The 25,856-nt window shown below is 45.5% G+C and overlaps 1 protein-coding gene across 1 annotated transcript in view; it reads left to right on the top strand.

Annotated features, from left to right (window-relative positions):
- The first annotated feature begins 3,048 nt into the window (after positions 1–3,048).
- MEGF6 (multiple EGF like domains 6) overlaps positions 3,049–25,856 on the top strand; it is a 153,167-nt gene continuing 130,359 nt past the window's right edge. Inside the window, exon 1 of the mRNA XM_073603592.1 lies at positions 3,049–3,488. Within this exon, the coding sequence (XP_073459693.1) occupies positions 3,347–3,488 (142 nt within the window). The 5' untranslated portion in view covers positions 3,049–3,346. The remainder of the gene's footprint in view (positions 3,489–25,856) is intronic.

Below are 25,856 nucleotides of genomic sequence, written 5' to 3'. Positions count from 1 at the left end.
TGAGTACAAAGCATTCTATGATTGGATGAGGTGGAGATTGTGGCATCATCCTCCCTCTCCTCTCCACCTTGTCCGATCAGAGAACAGCGTGTATTTATTTCAGTGAGTGCAAGGCGTTCTCTGATTGGACAAGGTGGAGATTGTGGCATCATCCACCCTCTCCTCTCCACCTTGTCCAATCACAGAACAGTTTGTATTTATTTCAGTGATGGGGTGTCATTGAAAGTAACGGGGATCGCAAGCACATCCGGCGTTGTGTGGTGATTCGGGGATTGCAGCGATTCTGAGGTCTCCCCCGCTCTCCCATTGGCTTCTTCCCCGGCCACAGCGGCTGAACCTCGAAGTGATCTCACACATGTGACTTCCAGGTTCTTACTAGGTGGGCGGAGCTTCACTGGCCTCCCTCCCATCTCCCCGGCACCACCCATAGAGGGGTTCCTGGGCCCGCAGGATGGGGGGGCGATTGAACATACCGGGGTGTGTCGAAGGGTACAGCATTCCTGACACAAACAGAAACGCGTCACCCTTAGCAGATGCGTGGTGATGCCATTAATTTTTTGTGGCACCCCTTGCATCTGGTAACGTCATCGCGTGTGCCAAAATGCTGCAGCACCACGCGTTTCAGGGTAGGAAAATTGAGCATAATATCCAGGGATCTCTTTTTTTTTTTTTTTTGCAAGGGAAGATGAGGAAAACGCGTAGAAGTGTGCGTGGGCTCTACCGCACCTGCATGGGGGGGCAATGAAACCTAAACAGACAATTTCTGTTAAGCGGTGGAGCCCACACACTGACCGAAATGCATCGAATTATGGAAAGCATTGGCACTACAACCCAATTGCATGTTTGATGCGAGCTGGAGCTCTTCACTTATCGCGCCCGACTGGAGGTCTCCAATCCGCACTCAAAAATCCTCCAATGAGGGGCAAAAGTCAGCAACCAGGCAAGTAAATATAAAATCGCTCTTTATTCTAACACAAGGGGTATATCGATTCCAAAACAGAGCCGACACTGACGCGTTTCAGCCTACAAAGACCTTTATTCTGTCACAAGGAGTACATCAGTTCCAAAACAGAGTGGGCACTGACGTGTTTCAGCCCACAGAGGCCTTAATCGTAGTTCATTAAGGCCTTTGTAGGCTGAAACGCATCAGTGTCAGCTCTGTTTAAGAACGGATGTACTGTTAGTGACAAAATGAAGGCCTTTGTAGGCTGAAACGCGTCAGTGTTGGCTCTGCTTTGGAACTGATGTGCTTCTTGTGACAGAATAAAGAGCGATTTTATATTTACTCACCTAAAAATCACTCTTTATTCTGTCTCAAGGAGTACATCAATTCCAAAACAGAGCCAACTGACGCGTTTCAACCTGCAAAAGCCTTAATCAACTATGAGTAAGGCCTTTGTGGGCTGAAACGGGTCACCGTTGGATCTTTTTGGAGCTGATGTACTCCTTGTGACAAAATAAAGGTTTTTGTAGGCTAAAACGCGTCAGTGTAGCTCTGTTTTGGAACTGGTGTACTCCTTGTGACAGAATAAAGGCCTTTGTAGGCTGAAACGCATCAGACTTGGCTCTGCTTTAAAACAGATGTACTCTTTGTGACAGAATAGGCTGAAACCCGTCAGTTGTGGCTCTGTTTTTAAACTGATGTACTCCTTGTGACAGAATAAAGAGCGATTTTATATTTACTCTCCTAAAAAATCACTCTTTATTCTGTCACAAGGAGCACATCAGCTCCAAAACAGAGCCAATACTAACGCGTTTCAACCTGCAAAAGCCTTAATCAACTATGATTAAGGCCTTTGTGGGCTGAAACACGTCACTGTTGGCTCTGTTTTGGAGTTGATGTACTCCTTGTGACAGAATGAAGGGCTTTGTAAGCTGAAACGCATCAGTGTTTGGCTCTGTTTTGGAACTCATGTACTCTTTGTGGCAGAATAGGCTGAAACACGTCAGTAGTGGCTCTGTTTTGAAACGGATGTACTTTTTGTGACAGTAGAGGCTAAAACGCGTCAGTGGGGCTCTGTTTTAAAACCAATGTACGCTTTGTGACAGAATAGGCTAAAATGCGTCAGTAGAGGCTTTGGTTTAAAACAGATGTACTCTTTGTGATAGAATAGGCTGAAACGCGTCAGTAGTGGCTCTGTTTTAAACTGTTGTACTTTTTGTGACAGGATAGGCTGAAACGCAACAGTAGTGGCTCTGTTTTAAAACTGATGTACTTTTTGTGACAGGATAGGCTGAAACGCGTCAGTAGTGGCTCTGTTTTGAAACTGATGTACTTTTTGTGACAGGATAGGCTGAAACGCGTCAGTGGTGGCTCTGTTTTGAAACTGATGTACTCTTTGTGACAGAATAGGCTGAAACGCGTCAGTGGTGGCTCTGCTTTGAAACAGAATACTCCCTGTGACAGAATAAAGGCCTTTCCAGGCTGAAATGCGTCAGTATAAAGAGTGCTTTTATATTTACTTGCCGACTTTTACCCTACATTGGAGACATCTGTGCGGAGTGACCGAATTTCGATCGGTGTCCGGCCAGCTTCGGGCTCGGTTCAGATATGCGTCCAAAACCCTCCGCTCCTCTAAAAAGCCGTCTGAGTTCAGAGGGCGATTGACAGGCGGCGAGGAGGTGCCGTGACCCCGCCTCTCCGCCTGATTTGTCAAACAAATGCACCGCAACTGTTTGCGGTGCTCCCCCCCGTTGGGTCGCGTTTGGTCACAACATGTTGGACAAGTTTCTACCAATGGGAGCACCGGGGCTCCGGCACGGGAACGCCCCTATTCACTGATTATGGGGGGGTGCTAAAAACGTGGCTCAACTGTGCGTTTTTTTTGCCCCCCCAACCGTTAGTCGAAACGCGTCCTCACTATGTAATATATCTGTAGCTAAACCCTCGGCTCCGGAATCTTTTGGTGAGACGGGTTTTGGAATAAGAAGAGACCGATCGGCTCCCCCCTTCCTGGGAAATTCTTGGTTCTCTTCTGTACCAAAAAAAATAAATGTGGTTTTCATTTTCATTTGAAATTTTGTCTTCAGGTTTCAAGAAAAAAAAACAAAAGACAAAAAAGTAATATTGTATAGAAAGTGGTGGCGGTGTGACTTCCTGAGCCTGGAGGTATCACCGTCCTCCTCCCCCCCCTCCTCCCCGACGTGTGTCGTCGTTCCCGGGGACCGTGATGTCACCCCCCCAATCTCTCCGATGATCACCGCAGACGGGACATAGGAGGAGGGATGGTGGGAGGGATCCCGACACTTCCTGACAACCCAACATAAGAAAAAAAGAAAAAAATTCCAAAACAGAAGAGTGAAGGGGAAAGCTCATCGCCTGCAGCTCGTCCTCCTCGCCGGTAACATGAGACTCCTCTCCTGCTTGTGGCTCCTCTGCTGGAGTCTCCGGGCAAGAGCCACATTCACCGCATCCCGCTTCTACCGCGCCAACTGCTACCCGTGTTATCTGCGGGCGCAGGGGCTCTCCGCCAATCAGGGGCGGCCAGGTGAGTACCCATCATTTTTAGGGCTCGTTCACATCATCGGGTTAGAAGATTGACTTGTATCTCTCTTAAATCGCAACAATGTGTTTTTTTTTTTTTTTAATGCGCGGCGTTTTGATGCAACAAATTAAAAACGTGCAAAAAAAAAAAGGAGATTTAGTGGGCGCGGAGGGCGGGGGGGTTCACTGCCAATCAGAGGTGACCAGGTGGGTGCTTGTCATTTGGGGCTCATTCACATCACTGGGTTAGAAAATTAACTTATTTCTCTTATATCATTTTTTTTGTGCACGCTTTAAATGCATTGCGTTACATTTTAAAATAAATGTGCAAAAAAAAAATATGCATATTTAGCGGGCACGGGGGGGGGGGGGGGGGGGGAGCGGCGGGGGGCTCTCGTCGCCAATCAGGGGTGACCAGGTAGGCAACTTGTCATTTAGGGCTCATTCACATCATTGAGTTAGAAAACGAACTTCTGTCTCTCTTAAATCGCATAATGCGTTTTCTTTTTTACACATTTTGAATGCAATGCATTCCATTTTAAAATAAATGCGCAAAAATGCAGATTTAATGGGCGCGGGGGGGGGGCGATACCGCCAGTCGGAGGGGCGACCAGGTAGGTACTTGTTATTTGGGGCTCATTCGCATTATTGCATTCGAAAACAAACTTCTGTCTCTCTTTAATCGCATAATGTGTATTTTTTGCACATTTTTAATGCATTGCGTTATCTTTTGGGGCTAATTCATATCTCTCTTAAATCGCATAATGCGTTTTTTCCACGCTTTTAATGCATTGCATTTTATCGCATTAAAAACGCACAAACAATACAGGAGATTTATTGGGCGCGGGGGGGGGGGGGGGCTCACCGCCAATCAGAGAGGTGATCAGGTAGGTACTTGTCATTTGGGATTCATTCACATCATTGAGTTAGAAAATGAACTTCTGTCTCTCTTAAATCGCATAACGCGTTTTCTTTTTTGCACATTTTGAATGCAAGGCATTACATTTTAAAATAAATGCGCAAAATTGCAGATTTAATGGGCGCGGGGGGGGGGGGGGGGCGTTACCGCCAGTCGGGGGAGGGGGCGACCAGGTAGGTACTTGTCATTTGGGGCTCATTCGCATCATTGGGTTAGAAAATGAACTTCTGTCTCTCTTAAATCGCATAATGCGTTTTTTTTTTGCACATTTTTAATGCATTGTGTTATCTTTTAGGGCTCATTCATATCTCTCTTAAATCGCATAATGCGTTTTTTTGCACGTTTTTAATGTGTCGCGCTTTGACGCAATGCATTAAAAACATTGCCTCCAAGACTTCTGTTTCTCTTGAATCGCACAATGCGTTTTTTGCACATTTTTAATGCATTGCGTTCCATTTCAAAATAAATGTGCAAAAAAAAAAACAAAAAAAAAAAACGCAGGAGATTAAGTGGGCGCAGGGATTCGCCGCCAATCAGGGGCGATCAGGTAGGTTATCATTTAGGGCCCATTTGCATCATTGGGTTCAAAAATAAACTTCTGTCCTAAATCGCATAATGCGGGTTTTTTTTGCACATTTTTAATGTTCCGCATTATCATCTGGGGCTCATTCACATCGTCGTCATTTTTTATGTATTTAAAAAAAAATGTAATTTACCGAAACGCAAGACGCATTTTACGCACATTCAGGGGTGACCAGGTAGGTACTGATCCTTTAGGGCTCATCCACATTTCTCTTAAATCGCATAATGCGTTTTTTGCACACTTTTAATGCATTGCATTTTAGCGCAACACATTAAAATCGTGCAAAAAAATGCAGGAGATTTAGTGGGCGTTGGGGCGTCGTCGCCAATCAGAGGCGACCAGGTGTCAGATGTCTGCCAAGTCGCACCTGAAGTCACACTGACGTGCAGCTTTGAAATCATGCGATTTAAAGTGAGGTTGCACGATTTCAAAGCCACATTCAATGTGAACCAGGGCTTAGAGTCCAGGTGCGACTTGTCATGCGATTAGACAGTTCCAAATCTTGTGACAAGTCGCACCCTATTGCCAGCAATGGAGCTGTTCGAACTGGTGCGATTTTGGCGATTTCGGGTGCGACTTGCATAGACATCTGTGCATGAAGTCGCACAGATGTCTGCCAGGTCGCACCTGAAGTCGCACAGATATGCAACTTTGAAATCCTGCAATTCAATGTGAACCAGAGCTTAGAGTCCATTCACACTTGTGTGACTTCAAAATCGTGCATGAAGTTGCACAGATATCTGCCAAGTTGCACCGGTATGTGGCAAGTTGTACCCTATTGCCAGTAATGGAGCTGTTCAAACTGGTACAACGCCAACTTTGCAGTGCCGCACTGATTTGAAAAAGTAGTTCCTGCACTATTTTTGGTGATTTCGGGTGCGACTTACATCGACATCTGTGCATGAAGTCGCACAGATGTCTGCCAAGTCGCACGTGAAGTCGCGCTGATATGCAGCTTTGAAATCATGCAATTCAATGTGAAGAAGGGCTTAGAGTCCATTCATATGTGTGCGACTTCAAAATCGTGCATGAAGTCGCACAGATGTCTGCCAAGTTGCACTGATATATACGGATTTGAAAGCAATTCAATGTGAACCAGGACTTAGAGTCCATTCACACTTTACAGTGCGAATCTTGATGCGATTTTGGACGAGTGCGACTTTGGCTCTGACCGATGTGATTGTTTGTGCTCTACAAAGTCGCACACAAGTCGCATGTATATCACGCAGGTGCCACTTTCATGCAACTTTTGAGGGTTTACATTGAAGTCTATGGCCTTCTAATGGCGTGAAAGTCGAGATCAAACCACTTTAAAGTCGCTGCATCCTTAAGTCGCACAGATGTGAACGGTACTCATTGGGAAACATGAAGTGGGACTTGTCATGTGACTTTGGGGTCCAAAGTCGCACAACAAGTCGCACGAGTGCGAATAGGGGCCTTAAGCAAATTGCTAGACAGAGAAGCGGAGGTCTGTATGTTATAAGCTGGATAGAAAGATACAATTAGAAGCCGATACAATGTATCCGCCCCCCCAGCTCATGATTGGATACGTTTGGAATCACCTGACTTGCAGAGGGCGGGGTTGTTCTTGTGGGAGGTTAGGTTGTGGGAGGTTAGGTTGCGGTAGGTTAGGTTGCGGGAGGTTAGGTTGCGGGTGGTTAGGTTGCGGGAGGTTAGGTTGCCGGAGGTTAGGTTGCCGGAGGTTAGGTTGCCGGAGGTTAGGTTGCGGGAGGTTAGGTTTCGGGAGGTTAGGTTGCGGGAGGTTAGGTTGCTGGAGGTTAGGTTGCTGGAGGTTAGGTTGCGGGAGGTTGGGTTGCTGGAGGTTAGGTTGCGGGAGGTTAAGTTGCGGGAGGTTAGGTTGGGGGAGGTTAGGTTGGGGGAGGTTAGGTTGGGGGAGGTTAGGTTGCGGGAGGTTAGGTTGCGGGAGGTTAGGTTGCGGGAGGTTAGGTTGGGGGATTTTAGGTTGCGGAAGGTTAGGTTGGGGGATTTTAGGTTGCGGGAGGTTAGGTTGGGGGAGGTTAGGTTGCCGGAGGTTAGATTGCGGGAGGTTACGTTGGGGGAGGTTAGGTTGGGGGAGGTTAAGTTGGGGGAGGTTAGGTTGGGGGAGGTTAGGTTGGGGGAGGTTAGGTTGGGGGAGGTTAGGTTGGGGGAGGTTAAGTTGGGGGAGGTTAGGTTGCGGGAGGTTAGGTTGCGGGAGGTTAGGTTTCGTGAGGTTAGGTTGCAGGAGGTTAGGTTGGGGGAGGTTAGGCTGCGTGAGGTTAGGTTGCGGGAGGTTAGGTTGCTGGAGGTTAGGTTGCTGGAGATTAGGTTGCGGGAGGTTAGGTTGCTGGAGGTTAGGTTGCTGGAGGTTAGGTTGCTGGAGGTTAGGTTGCGGGAGGTTAGGTTGGGGGAGGTTAAGTTGTGGGAGGTTAGGTTGGGGGAGGTTAAGTTGTGGGAGGTTAGGTTGGGGGAGGTTAGGTTGCGGGAGGTTAGGTTGCGGGAGGTTAGGTTGGGGGATTTTAGGTTGCGGGAGGTTAGGTTGGGGGATTTTAGGTTGCGGGAGGTTAGGTTGGGGGAGGTTAGGTTGGGGGAGGTTAGGTTGCGGGAGGTTAGGTTGGGGGAGGTTAGGTTGGGGGAGGTTAGGTTGTGGGTGGTTAGGTTGTGGGTGGTTGGGTTGTGGGTGGTTGGGTTGTGGGTGGTTGGGTTGTGGGTGGTTAGGTTGTGGGTGGTTAGGTTGCGGGAGGTTAGGTTGCTGGAGGCTAGGTTGCGGGAGGTTAGGTTGCGGGAGGTTAGGTTGCGGGAGGTTATGTTGCGGGTGGTTAGGTCGGGTCTCTGGGTCCGGAGGGAACGTGTTGGTATTTAGGTCCAGCGGTGATCTGCAGAGTCGCAGCAGCTCAATTATTCATCAGGAATACAAAAGCTCAGCGAGGTGCAGATTGTGCAACACTCCTGGATGACGCAGGCGGTTTGCGCCCCCCCTCCCCGCTGACCCCCCGCAGAGGCGTCACACTTCAGTCCCATTACTTCTAATGAGTGGAAATGATGGCTCATTAAGTCTGTGAGCGGTAGATTGGACTCCGTGAGCCGTGTTCGGAGGGGGGAATGGTGTCACCGCTCTGCCGCAAATTGTGGTTAAACATCCTCCAATCTAGAGGTCATCAACACAATTTATCTTCTTTTGTGAGGTTCTGTAGCGCATTTTAATACCTTGAGATAAAAGTTAGAAACATCCCGCCAATCTTTTGTGCTTCGCGTTAACTTTTATCTTTTGTTGTGGATGAAGTGGGGAAATGGCTTTTTTTTTTTAGGTGTCTGTGTCCCCGTTGGGGTAATTCCTCTTACTTCCTGTCCCAGTGACAACTTTCACTGTAACAGGAAGTTAGGAGAAATCTCCCCAGCAAGGACACTGAAAGTGATAAAAAAAAAAACTTGGCATAGGCTCTAACCCATAGCTTCCAACTGTCCCTGATTTCGAGGGACTGTCCCTGATTTGGAGCCATGTCCCTCTGTCCCACTTTCCTCCTCATTTGTCCCTCATTTTGCTCTGATCTATATAGTTGTATATAAAATGCACTTTTTATCCATCAAAAAGTGTTTTCCCAGTGCTAAACCTTTCATCCAAATTCTAAATTGCTGCATTTGTACATTCCAAAAGCCAATATAAAGGAATAGTAGTGGTAAAAAAGCACTTGTGGGTTTAACCAATCTTGTTTTTTTTTTTTTTTTTGTACAATTCTCCTTTAAGAGAGCGTGGCAAGGGGTGTGTCCTATGCCAACATACTTTTGCTGGTAGGTGTCCCTCATTCCCATCTCATAAAGTTGGGAGGTGTGTTTCCCTACTATATAGTGCCTTGAAAAAGTATTCACACCCCTTGAAATTTTCCACAATTTGTCATGTTACAGCCAAAAACGTAAATGTATTTTATTGGGATTTTATGTGATAGACCAACACAAAGTGGCACATAATTGTGAAGTGGAAGGAAAATGATAAATGGTTTTCAAAATGTTTTACAAATAAATATGTGAAAAGTGTGGTGTGCATTTGTATTCAGCCCCCTTTCCTCTGATACCCCTAACTAAAATCTAGTGGAAACAATTGCCTTCAGAAGTCACCTAATTACTAAATAGAGTCCACCTGTGTGTAATTTAATCTCAGTATAAATACAGCTGTTCTGTGAAGCCTTCAGAGGTTTGTTAGAGATCCTTAGTGAACAAACAGCATCATGAAGGCCAAGGAACACACCAGACAGGTCAGGGATAAAGTTGTGGAGAAGTATAAAGCACGGTTAGGTTATAAAAAAACATCCCAAGCTTTGAACATTTCACGGAGCTCTGTTCAATCCATCATCCGAAAATGGAAAGAGTATGGCACAACTGCAAACCTACCAAGACATGGCCGTCCACCTAAACTGACCGGCCGGGCAAGGAGAGCATTCATCAGAGAAGAGCCAAGAGGTCCATGGTAACTCTGGAGGAGCTGCAGAGATCCACAGCTCAGGTGGGAGAATCTGTCCACAAGACAACTATTAGTCGTGTTCTCCACAAATCTGACCTTTATGGAAGAGTGACAAGAAGAAAGACATTGGTGAAAGAAAGTCATAAGAAGTCCTGTTTGCAGTTTGTGAGAAGCCATGTGGAGGACACAGCAAACATGTGGAAGAAGGTGCTCTGGTCAGAGGAGACCAAAATTGAACTTTTTGGCCTAAAAGCAAAACGCTATGTGTGGCAAAAAACTAACACTGCACATCACCCTGAACACTCCATCCCCACTGTACAACATGGTGGTGGCAGCACCATGTGGTGGGGATGCTTTTCTTCAGCAGGGACAGGGAAGCTGGTCAGAGTTGATAGGAAGATGGATGGAGCCAAATACAGGACAAACTTAGAAGAAAACCTGTTATGCCGCGTACACACGGTCGGACTTTTCGTCTACAAAAGTCCAACGGACGCCGACGGACTAAAGCTGGCTGGTAATCCGATCGTGTGTGGGCTTCTCCGGACTTTCAGCAGACTTTTTCAGCCTCAAATCCGACGGACTTTAGATTTGAAACATGCTTCAAATCTTTACGTCGTAACTACGACGGACCCCGAAATCCGCTCGTCTGTGTGCTAGTCCGACGGACAAAAACCCATGCTAGGGCAGCTATTGGCTACTGGCTATCAACTTCCTTATTTTAGTCCGGTGTACGTCATCACGTACGAATCCGTCGGACTTTTGTGTGGTCGTGTGTAGGCAAGTCCGTTCGTTAGAAAGTCTGCTGCAAGTCCGCCGAAAGTCCGCCGGAAGTCTGTCGGACAGGCTGTCGGACTTTTGTAGACGAAAAGTCCGACCGTGTGTACGCGGCATTAGTGTCTGCAAAAGACTTGAGACCGGGGCGGAGGTTCACCTTTCAGCAGGACAACGACCCGAAACATACAGCCCTCTGGAATGGTTTAGATCAAAGCATATTCATGTGTTAGAATGACCCAGTCAAAGTCCAGACCTAAATCCAAATGAGAATCTGTGGCAAGACTTGAAAATTGCTGTTCACAGACGCTCTCCATCCAATCTGACAGAGCTTGAGATATTTTTCAAAAAGAAGAATGGGGCAAAAATGTCCCTCTCTAGATGTGCAAAGCTGGTAGAGACATCCCCAAAAAGACTTGCAGCTGTAATTGCAGCGAAAGGGGGTTCTACAAAGTATTGACTCCGGGGGGCGCCATACAAATGCCCCCCACACTTTTCACACATTTATTTGTAAAAAATGTTGAAAATCATTTATCATTTTCCTTCCATGTCCCAATTATATGACACTTTGTGTTGGTCTATCACATAAAATCCCAATAATATACATTTACGTTTTTGGTTGTAACATGACAAAATGTGGAAAATGTCAAGGGGTATGAATAATTTTTCAAGGCACTAAGCACAAGTGCTTATATTGCCGGGGTCCTCTTCTTCCTCCAGTGGTGGTTGGACCTGAGTGATGAATAGAATAGGGTGACCAGATGTCCCGAGGTTTCCAAGGACAGATTGGTGGCTCCCAATGATGATGGCCAGCTCCTAATGGCAGCAGCCCATTCCCAATGATGCCTGGTGATGATGGTGGCATGGGACCGGAGGCCTGTGGTAAGACCAAGCTATTGTGGAGAAGGTTGCAGGCAGACCTGGCAGCACGTCATCTGGAGGCCAGCTTTGAGAGTCCAAGAGAGATTGCTAGGTCCTGATAGCGACAGCTGGCTCCCAATGGCGACAACTGACTTTTGTTGATGACTAATAATGGTGGTGTGGGACCTGGCCTATGGCAGGACCAAGCTACTGTTGAGAAGGTTGTAGGCAGACCTGGCAGCACGTCATTGGGGGGGCCGACTTCAGGAATCCAGTAGAAACTGTTGGCTCCTGGTGGTGATAGCCAGCTCCTGATGATGCCTCATGATGGTGGCATGGCACCTAGCCTGTAGCAGGACCAAGCTGTTGTTGAGGAGGCAGACCTCACAGCACATCATTTGGGGTCAGCTTCAAGAAACCAGGTAAGATTGCCAGCTCCCCAGGGCCATCGTAAAGCATGGGCACCCCTGGGCACTGGCCAGGGGCCCCATGATAATCCAGCATTACATCATATTTGCCAACAGTCACGCTTTTTCCTAAGCTGTCCCGGGATGACCGTGTCCCAGGCAGCATCCTGGACCCTATACTGTGCCCTCCTGATCCCAGTATTGTGACCTCGTGACCCCCCCCCACCATACTGAGCCCTTCTGCCTCCCCCCTGTACTATGCCTATTGTGTTAATTAGTCTTTGATTTTTGGCATGTTTTCTTATTGTTGAAAATCTATTTTATTGAAAGTACTAATAAATATTATACTATTTATACTTTAATTCTTGAGAGTAGGTGTGTGAATTGGGCCAGGCTGGTGAGGGCCCCAGTACATTGCTTTCCCCAGTAGCCCATGGTGCTCTTAAGATGGCCCTGCAGCTCCCAATGGTGATATCTGGTTTTACATTGCACCAGCTGGCTCCCAATGTTGCCTGATAATGGTGGTGTGGGACCCGGCCTATGGCAGGACCAAGCTATTGTAAAGAAGATTGCAGGCAGACCTGGCAAGAACCTCATTGCGGGCCTGCTTCAGGATGCAAAAAGAGACTGCTGGCCTCCTGATGGTGACGGCCAGCTCCCAATGATGCCTCGTAATGGTGGCATGGCACCAAGTTTGTAGCAGATCCAAGCTTTTGAGAAGCAAATGGGGGCGTGGATAGAGGTTTTCTTTACCTACCATTTATTTGAAACAGGTGGAGTCAGGCTTTAATGGCATTTTCCAAATTTGCCAAACTTCAAACCCGGTTTGCATACCATAGTGCAGTGTGTAGGAACAGATGTGTGAGTGTCCAACCAAAGCAAGGGAAGTACAGCAGGACAACCACTTTCCCAGACCTTCTCCAGACCTTCTCCATCCTTGTGGGAGATAAAATTGTATATCGACTCTGCCTTCAGGCATAACCACACTGAAGACTTCATGGACTTCCTCGCCTGATACGGATCTCAGGATGATAGGCTCTACTTGGGAAGATTCTTCACTGGAGAGCAGAGGACAGGATGAGAGGCTGTAAGCACAGGGTGACGGGTTACAATATGACTGTAAATGGAGAATTGACTTCTGGGTACATAATGTACACGCTGTATATGACAGGCAGGCATATATATATACATACTGTATATATACAGTATATGTTTTTCTATATACAGCTAATATATTTACCTAATTCAGTCTTTATATTAGCTTCAGGCAGGAAAAGAGAGTGGCAGCACTGGTAAGCCAATCTGCAATGCAGAGGAGCCTAACACCTGATGACTTTACCAGTGTGGGAAAGCTCTGTTATTGCAAAAGCTGTTGCAAAGGATAATTTTTAATTAAAATAATAAACATGTTGTACTTCCCTGCTTTGTATTGCACAGAGTAGCCCCAAACCTCCCCTTCTGGGGTCCTCCATTGCAAGCTGCTTGCTATGGGAGCACACCTGCAGGCTCGCTTCTGAGCCGGGCTGTGTGTGTCCAAAGACACACACAGCCTGGCCTCGGCCCCGCCCTCTCCCCGCCCTTACAGGATTTGATTGAAAGCAGCAGGAGCCACAGACAGCAATAAAAACCTGAATACGGCCCAGAACAAAATTTCATTTCTAATCATCAGTGGAAATACAACGTGTTTTGGTGGTTGCAAAGGTCCCCCTTCATCAGGACTGAATAAGAAGAAAATGATGAAATCTGGACTGGATGGTAGTATGAAGTGTGCTGGCCATTTTAGTTTTTTTGGTGTGTCACCGTTGGCCTTGCACCCTTCCTACTGCGTTTAAGGATACAGTGCGCCATGTTTTTTTTGGTGGTATCAAAAGGATGAGTAATGGATCACAACCCCATCGGGGGGCTTCATGTCTCACTCTAGTTCGGCTTCTCATGGCTTTAGAACATATATTATAGAGGGACTACATTCTCCTCCCCCATTTTCCCCCTTCCCCTTACCTCTAATACCTGGCAATCCAGTGATGTTCTCTAGGGATGCACTGTTCAGCCACAGCACACCCAGTCCATGCCGCTGTGTTCTTCCAACGTCATTAGGGAATGCTAATTGTCCCTTAAAGGTTGTACAGCGGCCCCGTGATGACGCATATGTGCAGCACCTTGTCATCAGGGAGGCAGCTGCAAAAACCATGAAGAGACAGCTGGCATCCCCTCCTGATGATGGCACCCCCTCCTGATGATGGCATCACCTCCTGGTGATGGCACCCCCTCCTGGTGATGATATCCCCTCCTGATGTTGGCACCCCTTCCTGATGATGGCACCCCTTCCTGGTGATGGCATCCCCTCCTGATGTTGGCACCCCTTCCTGATGATGGCACCCCTTCCTGGTGATGGCATCCCCTCCTGATGATGGCATGATGACACCCCCTCTGGGTGATGGCATCCCCTCCTGATAATGGCATCCCCTCCTGATGATGGCACCCCCTCCTGATGATGGCATCCCCTCCTGATAATGGCACCCCCTCCTGGTAATGGCACCCTCTCCTTATGATGGCACCCTTTCCTGGTGATGACACCCCCTCCTGGTGATCGCATTCTCTCCTGATGATGGCATCCCCTCCTGATGATGGCACCCCTTCCTGGTGATGGCATTCTCTCCTGATGATGGCATCCCCTCCTGATGATGGCACCCCTTCCTGGTGATGGCATCCTCTCCTGTAGATGGCACCCCCTCCTGATGATAACTTCCCCTCCTGGTGATGGCACCCCTTCCTTGTAATGACATCCCCTCCTGATAATGGCACCCCCTCCTGATGATGGCTTCCCCTCCTGATAATGGCACCCCCTTCTGGTGATGGCACCCATTGGACTTATGGACTTTTTGCTGATCTCAGTCAGCCAGTGAACACACGCCACTGTTGCGCCATATACTCCTTTCCATTTATAAGAGGAGAGGGGCAGAAGGTGAACGGGAGAATGTTGATGGGGTGGGTCAAGGTCCACTTTCAGTAATCCATTGCTCCATACCAATATTGAGCAATAAAAATCTGGCTGAGGATCTAACACTTCCAAAATGTAATACAGCAGGGCTCAAAATTTCAAGTCCTGAGCTACTAACCAGGACTTAACAGTTACTCGCCACCAGTTGCCCCACCCAACCGCTATCCTGCCCCGCCACTAATTCCACCTCTAAACACACCCTCATAAATTATCTCATGAAATTACACTGTTATATGTTTTATGCAGAATTAAGTTTCAAAAATAAATATTAACAACAACTTTATCAGTGCCCATCAGTGCAGCCTCACCAGTGCCCCCCCTCCCCCGATATGTCTCCTCACTCACCCTCAGCTAATTTCCACTCGCCAAATGCAAACAGGCGAGTGGAAATTTTGAGGGCTGTTACAGTAATACCTTGGATTTCGAGTATAATTGGTTCCAGAAGAATGCTTGTAATACAAAGCACTCGTATATCAAAGCGAGTTTCCCAATAGGAAATTATGGAATCTCAAATAATCCGTTCCACAGCCACTGCTTGTCTATGCAGTACCGCATGTGGCCAGAGGTGTGGGGGGCGCCGGAGACACTTGCAAACACTCGGAGACAACTAGGAGACACTTGGAGACACTCGGGAATGGAGTGTTTCCGAGTGTCTCCGAGCGTCTCCAAGCGTCACCGGCGCCCCCGCACCTCTGGCCAAATGCGGTACTGCACACCCCAGAGGCTTGAATCCTACTCGTCTTGGGAGACAACGCTCGCAAAGCGAGTCAGGATTTTTATTAAAAAATAATAGCTTGTATTGCAAAACACTCGTAAACTGCGTTACTCGCGATCCGAGGTTGCACAGTACCGAGCATAAAAAGAGGTTTAATGAGTGGATACATTGTAAATGGGTTCCTCTCCTCTCCATGCGTGGGGCTCTAATTAGAGGATATGGTATTAATCACCGTCCCAGCGGGAACGTCTCGATCTCACGCTGAGCGCGGTTTATAATGCAGTTAATGGAGGCGAGTTGGACGCGGCGGAGGGGACGTCTTCAGTCAGCTGGCGTCTGATGTGAGGAATGTCTGGTACAGGATGTTAGACACAAGCCCATGTTGTCTTCTCCTCTTAGCGAGCGCACAGCTGCGCCATTCCCCTGACACCGACCTCCAGCTTCCTCCACCCCCCCCCCCAGGAAGAGGCGCAGAAACTGGACACCGTGTCATCTCTCTATTACACAGAAGGACAGGAGACTCTGGGAATGAGCCGTGTAATGACCGTGTAACTAGAGGGGTCACAGGCCTATCAGCGCTGACAACTCCAAAGAGATAAATGAGAAAACTCACTCCAAAATGTAATCCGCTTCCCTGGCTCCTCCCTCTCCCCTCACGCTTGTATTTTCCCTTCCCTGGCTCCTCCCTCTCCCCTCATCAGCATGCTAATTACAGCTTTAAATAAACTTTTTTTACATTTCCCTAACTTTATTTTAGACTCAATGACATCACTGGGTCTCTGTGCTTCTCTATGCAATGCAGGCAGATCGTGGCAGGGGCCAACAGGGGGCTGTACATGGCTTCCTGAAAACATCACATCACCCCGCCCTCAGTACTTTTCTCAAAAGCCCTCAACCCTGATGCAAGCAGTCGGCTGGCTCTGGGTAGGAGTTATGCAAATATCAGAATACCTTGATGGGGGAGTATCCGTCTGGAGGGAGTGGGCTGTATTTGCAATACAGACCACTCTAGATCATGCCTCCATGATTGAAGGCACTGAAATACAATGAATGAAAGGGGTGGGTCAGGATGGGGAGGAAAGTGCTAGATGATACTGGATGTCCTCTAGTCAGGAAATGATGTGGGCTGGAGGTCAGATTGAAAAAGGACCTGTGACCTTGACCTTGTTCAGGGCAGGGAGAGGAGCCTCATTGGCTGGTTTTCGGGGGGGGGAGGGGGGGGGTGGAGCACACATTCAACTTTAATACTTGCAGTGGCTGGGGGGTGGAGATGCGGCCCCCCTTCAATACACAGGCCATTCGAAAGGTAAGTATATTTACAGGCTTCTTTTATTGTTGGGCTATTCTGGAAAAAGTGACCCTGTGGCGGCAGGCTCAGTTTAAAGAGACGCAATCACTTTGCCCTGAACGTGTTACGGCCATCAGGCCTTAATCATGGCTGACTGAGCCATGACTGAGCCATGATTAAGGCCTGATGGCCGAAACACGTTGGATTTTTTTGACTGTTTTTCACATGCTATAATAAAACGATGTTTTACCCGACTTCTATGGCACCGGCCTTTCTGCCTTTTTTGCATGGATTACATGGAGGTTTGCAGAGACTTCCCAGGCTGAGTGCTAAGTTCTTGAGTCTCACCAGGCATTACACAGGAGGTAGTAGCTCGGATGTACCTGTTTCAGTTCACTTTAGGAGGTCAGTTCACCCAAAACTGTTGTCTGAACGTCACTCGTGTTCTTAGAATATTGTTTAGCCAATTTTCTCCTCATGTCGAATGTTCTTAGGCTATTTTCTCCTCAGGTCAAATGTTCTTAGGCTATTTTCTCCTCAGGTCAAATGTTCTTAGGCTATTTTCTCCTCAGGTCAAATGTTCTTAGGCTATTTTCTCCTCAGGTCAAATGTTCTTAGTCTATTTTCTCCTCAGGTCAAATGGTCTTCGGCTATTTTCTCCCCAGGTCAAATGTTCTTAGGCTATTTTCTCCTCAGGTCAAATGTTCTTAGGCTATTTTCTCCTCAGGTCACATGTTCTTAGGCTATTTTCTTCTCAGGTCAAATGTTCTTAGGCTATTTTCTCCTCAGGTAAAATGTTCTTAGACTATTTTCTCCTCAGGTCAAATGTTCTTAGGCTAGTTTCTCCTCAGGTCGAATGTGCTTAGGCTATTTTCTCCTCATATTAAATGTTCTTCGGCTATTGTTTTCGGTTATTTTTGGTTAAGTGCTGTTAGGCTATTCTGTTTTGCAAATTTTTTATTTTATTTTAGTCAAATGTTTTAATGCTCTTGTTTTAGGCTATCTTTGGTTGAATGCATTTAGGCTATTGTTCTGGGCTATTTTTGCTTCTGGTCAAATGTTAAAATGTTGCATCGTTTTATTTGTTTTATTTTTATTTTCTCTTCATGTGGAATGTTCTTATTGTTTTGGGTTATTTTTGGTTGAATGTTTTTAGGCTGTTGTTTTTAGGTTATTTACTCTTTTGGTCAAATGTCCTTTGCTGTATTATTTTAGTTTTTTTTTCTCTTTTAGTTGAATGTTCTTAGTCTATGGTTTTAGGTTATTTCCTGTTAAATGTTGTTAGGCTTTCATATTAGGCTATTTTTTCTTCATGTGGAATGTTCTTAGATTATTGTTTTTGGTTATTTTTGATTGAATGTTGTTAGACTATTGTTTTAAGTTATTTTCTCTTCTGGTCAAATGTTCTTTGCTGGATTGTTTTAGGTTTTCTCTCTTCTAGTACAAGGTTTTTGGGCTATTGGTTTGGCTATTTTCTATTGAATGTTATTTTAGGTTATTTTCTCTTCTGGTCAAATGTTCTTTGCTGTATTATTTTAGTTTTTTTCTCTTCTAGTTGAATGTTTTTAGGGTATTGTTTGGTTAAATGTTGTTAGGCTGTTGTTCTAGGCTATCATTGGTCTAACGTTACTTAGGCTGGCGTTACTTTTGTTCACATGTTCTTAATCTATGATTTTAGGTTATTTCCTGTCAAATGTTTTTAGGCTTTTGTTTTAGGCTATTTTCTCTTCACGTGGAATGTTCCTAGAATATTCTTTTTGCTTGAATGTTCTTAGGCTATTGTTTTAATTTTTTTTTTCTTCAGGTCAAATGTTCTTTATTGTATTGTTTTAGCTTTTTGCTTTCTTAGTTGGGATGTGGAATGTTATTAGGCTATTGGTTTGGGCTATTTTCTATTGAATGTTGTTGAGCTATTGTTTTAGGTTATTTTCTCTTCTGGTCAAATATTCTTTGCTGTATTATTTTAGTTTTTTTCTCTTCTAGTTGAATGGTTTAGGGTATTGTTTGGTTAAATGTTGTTAGGATGTTGTTCTAGGCTATCTTTGGTCTAACATTACTTAGACTGACGTTTCAGGCTACTTTTGGTCACATGTTCTTAGCCTATAGTTTTAGGTTATTTCCTATCAAATTTTATTAGGCTTTTGTATTAGGCTATTTTCACTTCATGTGGAATGTTCTTTGATTGTTTCTTTTTGGCTATTTTCTATTAAATTTTGTTAGGCTGTTGTTTTAGGTTGTTTTCTCTACTGGTCAAATGTTTTTTGCTATATTGTTTTAGTTTTTTTTCTCTCCTAGTTGAATGCTTTTGGGCTATGGTTTAGGGCTATTTTCTCTTGTAGTGGAATGTTACTAGGCTATTGTTTTGAGCTATTTTCTGTTGAATCTTATTGTGCTAGTGGTTTGGGCTATTATTTTAGGCTATTTTCTCTTCTGGTCAAATGTTTTTTGCTGTATTGTTTTAAGCTATTTTATCCTCTAGTGGAATTTTATTAGGCTATTGGTTTGGGCTATTTTCTATTGAATGTTGTTGGGCTATAAGGTTATTTTCTCTTCTGGTCAAATGTTCTTTGCTGTATTATTTTCATTTTTTTCTCTTCTAGTTGAATGTTTTAGGGTAATGTTTGGTTAAATGTTGTTAGTATGTTGTTCTAGGCTATCTTTTCCCTCCTAGTCAAGTGTTCCTGGGCTATTGTTTTAGGTTATTTTCTCTTCTGTTGAATGTTAGGCTGATGTTTTGGGCTATTTTCCCTTAAATGCTGGTAGTTTATTCTTTTGGATTATTTTCTTTTCTAGTCAAATACGTTTTTCTGTATTATTTTAGGCTCTTTCCCCTGTTCTTTTGCTATTGTTTTAGGCTATTTTCTCTTCTAGTTGAATATTAGGCTGATGTTTTGGGATATTCTCCCTTAATTGTTGTTTGGCTGTTGGTTTAGGTTTTTTTTCTCTTCTGGTCAAATGTTCTTTGCTGTATTGTTTTAAGCTTTTTTTCCATTCTAGTCAAAAGTTCTTGGGCTATTGTTTTAGGCTATTTTCTTTTCTAGTAGAATGTTATTAGGCTATTGTTCTGTGCTATTTTTCCTTAAATGTTAGTTTTTTTATTTTAGGTTATTTTCTCTTTCAGTCAAATGTTTTTTGCTGTACTATTTAGGTTCTTTTCCTTCCTAGTCAACTGTGTTTGGGCTATTGTTTTAGGCTATTTTGTCTTCTAGTTGAATGTTACTAGGCTATTATTTTGGGCTATTTTTCATTAAATCTTGTAAATCCATGTTGTTTTAGACTGGGTTCACACCTTTGCGAATTGAAATGCGGGATCCTCGCATCCAATTCGCAATAGCAGGAGATTTTGACCGGCTCTTTATGGAGACAGTTCGCATATCTCCGCAGCGGGTCCGGTGCGTTTTGCACAAAAATGCTGTGCATCTTTTGGTCCATTTCAGGTCCAAATTCAGCCCAAAATTCGGGCTGAAATGGGACCTAAAACAACGGTAAACAAGGACGCACCAGACCCCTGCTGTGAGCCGCATGCGTCTCATATGTGAACCGAGCCTGAGGCCATTTTCTCTACTGGTTGAATGTTTGGCCCTTTAAGGGGTTTAGAATGCTGGGAGGCGGGGGGGGGGCGTGGCTTATGGTCATGGAAGGTTTCTGTTAGCCGCCGTTAACCATGCTGGGGTGGGCACAGGGCGCCTGCTCTCGGCACTGCTCTATTGGTGCTATTGCACACAAATATGCAGTTGCTCGGCGCCAAGAGGTTAAGCTTTATTCTCTTAGGATTGGATGTTCTTACAGTAATGAAGAGTCTTGCATTCAGCCCATGAAAGACAACCTAAAGCTGAAATGTTAGGTATGGTGATATTTACAGTTTGAACCATGAGTTTTGGCACGCATGAACACGTATGCAAAAGCAAGATGTCTGGGGGGGGGGGGGGGGTTAGGAATCAATGTCACCCAGTGGTGTATTTAGGTTTTGTGCTGCCCTAGGCCTGACTAAACTCGTGCACCCCCTAATTTAAATATGACCCACCCCTTCTTGTCAAGGCCACACCCCTTGCTGTTTGAGAACCGCCCTGAAATTTTCGAGTGGGGACACTAGTTCTGAAGGCCTGGGAGGGGGGCAGCAATGGATTCCCTTAATTTGCATAGATTTCCTCTTACTTCCGGTTTGCCTATGGGGCAGGAAGTGAAGGGAAATCTCTGCAATGGGACAGGGATGGTAAAAAATAAACTGACAGGGGCTATAACCCTCCCTTATTCTATCCAAAATGAAACAATAAAGTGTTGCCTATAGTTCTACTTTAACTGCTTCAGCCCCGGAATATTTTACCCCCCTTCCTGACCAGAGCACTTTTTTGCAGTTCGGCACTGCGTCGCTTTAACTGACAATTGCGCGGACGTGCGACGTGGCACCCAAACAAAATTGTTGTCCATTTTTCCCCCACAAATAAAGCTTTCTTTTGGTGGTATTTGATCACCTCTGCTTTTTTTTATTTTTTGCGCTATAAACAAAAAAAGAGCATCAATTTAGAAAAAAAAAACAATATTTTTTACTATAATAAATATCCCCCAAAAGTATAAAAAAACACATTTTTTCCTCAGTTTAGGCCGATATGTATTCTTCTACATATTATTGGTAAAAAAAAATCTCAATAAGCGTATATTGATTGGTTTGCGCAAAAGTTATAGTGTCTACAAAATACAGGGATCATTTTATTGCATTTTTATTATTCATTTATTTTTATTAGTAATGGCGGCGATCTGCGATTTTTATCGTGACTGCGACATTATGGAGGACACATTGGACACTTTTTGACACTATTTTGGGACCATTGTCATTTATACAGCGATCAGTGCTATAAAAATGCACTGATTACTGTGTAAATGACACTGGCAGGGAAGGGGTTAAACACTAGGGGGGGGGCGATGAAGGGGTTAAGTGTGTCCTAGGGAGTGATTCTAACTGTGGGGGGGATGGGCTTTCACTCACATGACAGCGATCACTGCTCCCTGACAGGGAGCGGTGATCTCTGTCATATCACAAGGCAGAACGGGGAAATGCCTTGTTTACAAAGGCACTTCCCCGTTCTGAGGCTTCGTGACACGATCGCTGTGAGACCAGCGTACATCGAGTCCACCAGTCCCACGGCACGGTCACGCTGTACGCGGCGGGCACGGCGCGTGCGCGCCCGCTAGCCCTGCCCATTAAAGGGGACGTACAGGTACGCCCATTTGCCCATCCGCTGCCATTGTGCCAACGTATATCGGCGTGCGGCGGTCGGCAACTGGTTAAGCACAAATTTTATGGAAAGGACTAAGAAAATATAACCATGCCAATGGTGCAGCAGAAAACATATAGCACAGTGAGGGAGGTTTGTGGTCCAGGATGATAGGACAGTCAAAATTATAAGCGGCGCACCCCTCCCCCACAGTTGCGGAATGCCGGCCGCCCGCATACCGGAAGCAGTGCTGCCGCTTTATGGGGGCGCTAGACTAATTTATCTCTCAGCCCAGTCCACCCCATAAGACTGGCGCTACACTAATAGTGTAGCGCAAGCCGGCGGGAACTCTTTCCGTGCTGCCCTAGGCCTGGGCCAGGATACAGCGTTGATGTCACCGCTGTGCGTCTGCAAAAGGGCTGGTGTGTTTTTTTGTGCGTTGCGATTTTGTGCATGTTTCTATACCATAAGCGTGAACCTAGCCTTGGTATTGCTGTGCAGGGCAACGCAAGAGATTGACATCCAGCCAAACTCGGGTAGGTACCCTATTGCATTTAAAAAATGCGTTGAACAATTGTGCCTGAACACATGTTTGGAATAAGCGGAATAATGCGTGTAGTTTAGCGTTAAAGCCAAGATAAGTCCGTAGTTCGCAGGGCCCGGCGGTCTGCTGTGTATTTATTGACACACGTATCCCCGCCACAGGAAGACCGTGCGAAGCTAAACATGTAATCAATGGGGCTTTCCATTCAACATTTCCAAACATGTTATAAATTGTTTAATGAACGTGTTTTTCCAAAACCGAATTCCTCTATAATTAAACTCGCCCTTGTTTTGTTTTCAGTCTGCAAATATTTTCCGTGTTCCACGTGATCTCAATTTTTTTTTTGCACCATCAGCTCATTGTTATAGGAAGACAGGCGTTTCGCTACATGTTGCCGAACGCCGAGCTTTGTTTAGAGATCTTCTGCTTTACATGGAAGGAGCTCCGCAGCCAGAGAATAGTACATGACTGCTGTGAAGGCCCCGGAACGCCGCGCTGACCTCTGGCATCTCTGCATACCTCTGGGATTAGTGAGGGGGGATGAAGGACTAACGGCACGTCCTTACCTCAGTCTTTTCTCAACCTATATAGGTCCCTAAAATAATTTTCAGGTTTCAGGGAACTCTAATTAACATCAATTTATTGGGGGCCAATGACAGAAATTCTCTAAACATTGGTGGTTAGTGAGAAGACTGCCCCTTACATTGGTAGCTAGTAGAAAGAATGTTCCTTATATTGGTGGACGGAGGGAAGGATGCTCCTTACATTGGTGATCAATGAGAAGCATGCCACTTACATTAGTGGTCAGTGGGAAAGAAGGCTCCTTATACTGTATTTGTGGTCATTGGGAGGAATGTTCCTTACATTGGTGATCAATGGGAAGAATGCCCAATACATTGGTGACCAGCAGGAAGAATATTCCTTTCATTGTTGGTCAGTGAGAAGAATGCTCCTTACATTGGCGGTCATTAGGAAGAATGTTCCTTACATTGGTGGTCAAGGGGAAGCATGCTCCTCATGGCTTAGCTCTGGGGGGTGGAGCGAAACACCGTGGGGGGAATGGCCTGGCGGGAGCCCAGCTACGGTTGTTTCTGTCATACCACCATAGGACTCCGTGGATATGCGGTACCAGGGATCTTTCCTCTCTTCCTTCCATGCTCCTTACATTGATCATTAGTGAGAAGAATGCTCCTTACATTGGTGATCAGTGGGAAGAATGCTCCTTACATTGGTGGTCAATTGGAAGAATATTCCTTACATTCGTGGTCAGTGGAAAGAATGTTCCTTGCATTGGTGGTCAGTGGGAAGAATGCCCCTTACATTGATGGTTATTAGGAAGAATGTTCCTTACAATGGTGATCAGTAGGAAGAATGCTCCTTACATTGGTGGTTATTAGGAAGAATGTTCCTTACATTGGAGGTTAGTGGGAAGAATGCTCCTTACATTGGTGGCCAGTGGGAAGATTGGCCCATACATTGGTGCTCAGATTAGACCATACATTGGTGGTCATTGAGAAGAATGTCCCTTACATTGGTGCTCAGTGGGCAGAATACCTCTTAAATTGGTGGTCAGTGGGAAGAATGCTCCTTACATTGTTCATCAGTGGGAAGAAGGCTCCTTACATTGGTGGTCAGTAGGAAGAGTACCCCTTACATTGGTGGTGGTTGAAAATGGCTGCCATATCTTGTCATAACACCATCATTTCAGATATAAAAGACAGACATATCTTGTCAGTACATTATATTCAAAAGACCTTCCTTATAGAATATTTCAATGAGAACAGTCCTGACGTGGAGCTCCACAAAGTGGATCGAGTCCAGCCATTCCTAACTAGGGTTTTGTGGAATCCTAGGTTTCCTCAAAAGTTTGCTAGGGAGTTTTCTGTCTGTTTATTGCTTCTTTACTTTCTGGAATCAACGTGTGGTCAGTAAAGTTACTACACTACACAAATTTATCAAATAGATACTTTATTGTGGACAATGGTTAAAAAACACCTAAAGCCAAAAGATGCACCAATAAAAAACATGTACATTTAAGATATCACTAGTTCATACATCAGTACAATTACAAACATTGTACAAACATGTAATTGTGATTAGGAGGTTCACATCCAAAAACTGAGGAACATCGTAATCTCTACGCGTTTCCTGAAACAGAGTTCACTTCATCAGTAGTTTTCTGTTAACAGTTGGGTGTCTGAAAATCAGTCATCAGGATATTCTACTCATAACCAAAAAGAAAGATGGGGGCCATAGCTGTCCATACATGTTCAGGGGTCCACAGTGGAGAAGTCTACCCCGAGGCTTGTGGATATGGGGGAGCCAGCCAAAATATGGCCCAGAGGGAACAAGCAAGGAGCAGAGCAAAGCTAGGGGACGAGAGCAAAGGACACAAGTTACTCAATAGAACAGAGTAGTGGCAGGACCGGGCCTCCCATCCCAGTATCGGTGCAACTCTAATTATAACCATTGGCCGCAATAAAGTATCTATTTTTTATATTTGTTGTAGCATTGTATATCGACCCCCTTATAAAATCCCTTTCTGCATTTTCTTGAAAGTGTATTTTGTGATGGTGGCATTGAACCTCTGTAATTGGTGATTTTTTTCTGCATTCAAAGTTACAACACTCGCAATAACTATTTTAGGTCAGTAACTTGGAAAGGAACGAAGTTGATAGATCACTGCTGGCAGGTGACGTCACCAGGTGACCCTTCCCCTGTCAGACGGAGGAGCAGGTAGCCGGCGGGAGCCTTCGTCAGGGCCGGAGGTTTTTTTTTTTCTCTTCTTTTTCATGTCCGGCGGTGCGGCGGGCGTTGTGTTTGACGTTGTGATTGAGGTTGGATTTACATCGTGGACAGAATTGTCAAAAACTGTGTGTGTGTGTTTTGATTTCTTTTTGACACTTTTTTTGGTGAATGAGTAGGGGTAGAATGTACCCCACACTCGTTCACATAGGAGGGGTGGGAATCTGGGGGCCCCTGTGTTAAAGGGGGATTACAGATTCCGATAAGCCCCCCCTGCCTGCAGACCCCTACAACCACAGCCTAGGGTTGTGGGGAAGAGGCCCTTGTCCCTATCAACATGGGAACATGGGGACAAGGTGCTTTGGAGTGGGGGGGGTGCAGAGCCCCCCCCCATGTTCAGGACATGTGGCCTAGTATGGTTCAGGGGGGGGGGCGCTCATTCATTAACTCCCTTTCTTGACCTACTGTGCTGCATGCTTGGATAAGGGTCTGGTATGGAATTTTTGAGGGGGACCCCATGGCATTTTTAAAAAAAATTTTGGCATGGGGTTCCCCTTAAAATCCAGACCCGAAGGGTATGCATGGGGTGGGGGACCCCACGCTGTTTTTTTTTCCATAATTTCTCATTCCTGGCATGTTTTACATTCAGCTGTCAGCGGGGAACCACTGATGAGTCATCCGTTGTTAAGGACAAGACGGCCGGCCGGCTTCATGGCCCGCTCCTCGGCGACCAGCTCAATGCAATAAATTACCGCATGAAAATATGCAGTGATTACAGCATTATCGAAACTTTACCACAGTAGTTATTTACCGCACAATTCTTAGTGAATTGCACTTTCAAAACTGATTTAAGACAAAAGCCATTTTGCCGCATCTGATTTGCCGCTATTTAA

This window comes from Aquarana catesbeiana, linkage group LG10 (genome assembly GCF_042186555.1).
Source record: "Aquarana catesbeiana isolate 2022-GZ linkage group LG10, ASM4218655v1, whole genome shotgun sequence".
Classification (NCBI taxonomy): domain Eukaryota; kingdom Metazoa; phylum Chordata; class Amphibia; order Anura; family Ranidae; genus Aquarana; species Aquarana catesbeiana.
The sequence above is the reverse complement of the archived record's forward strand: the minus strand, read 5'-3'. Positions and strand labels throughout refer to the sequence as shown.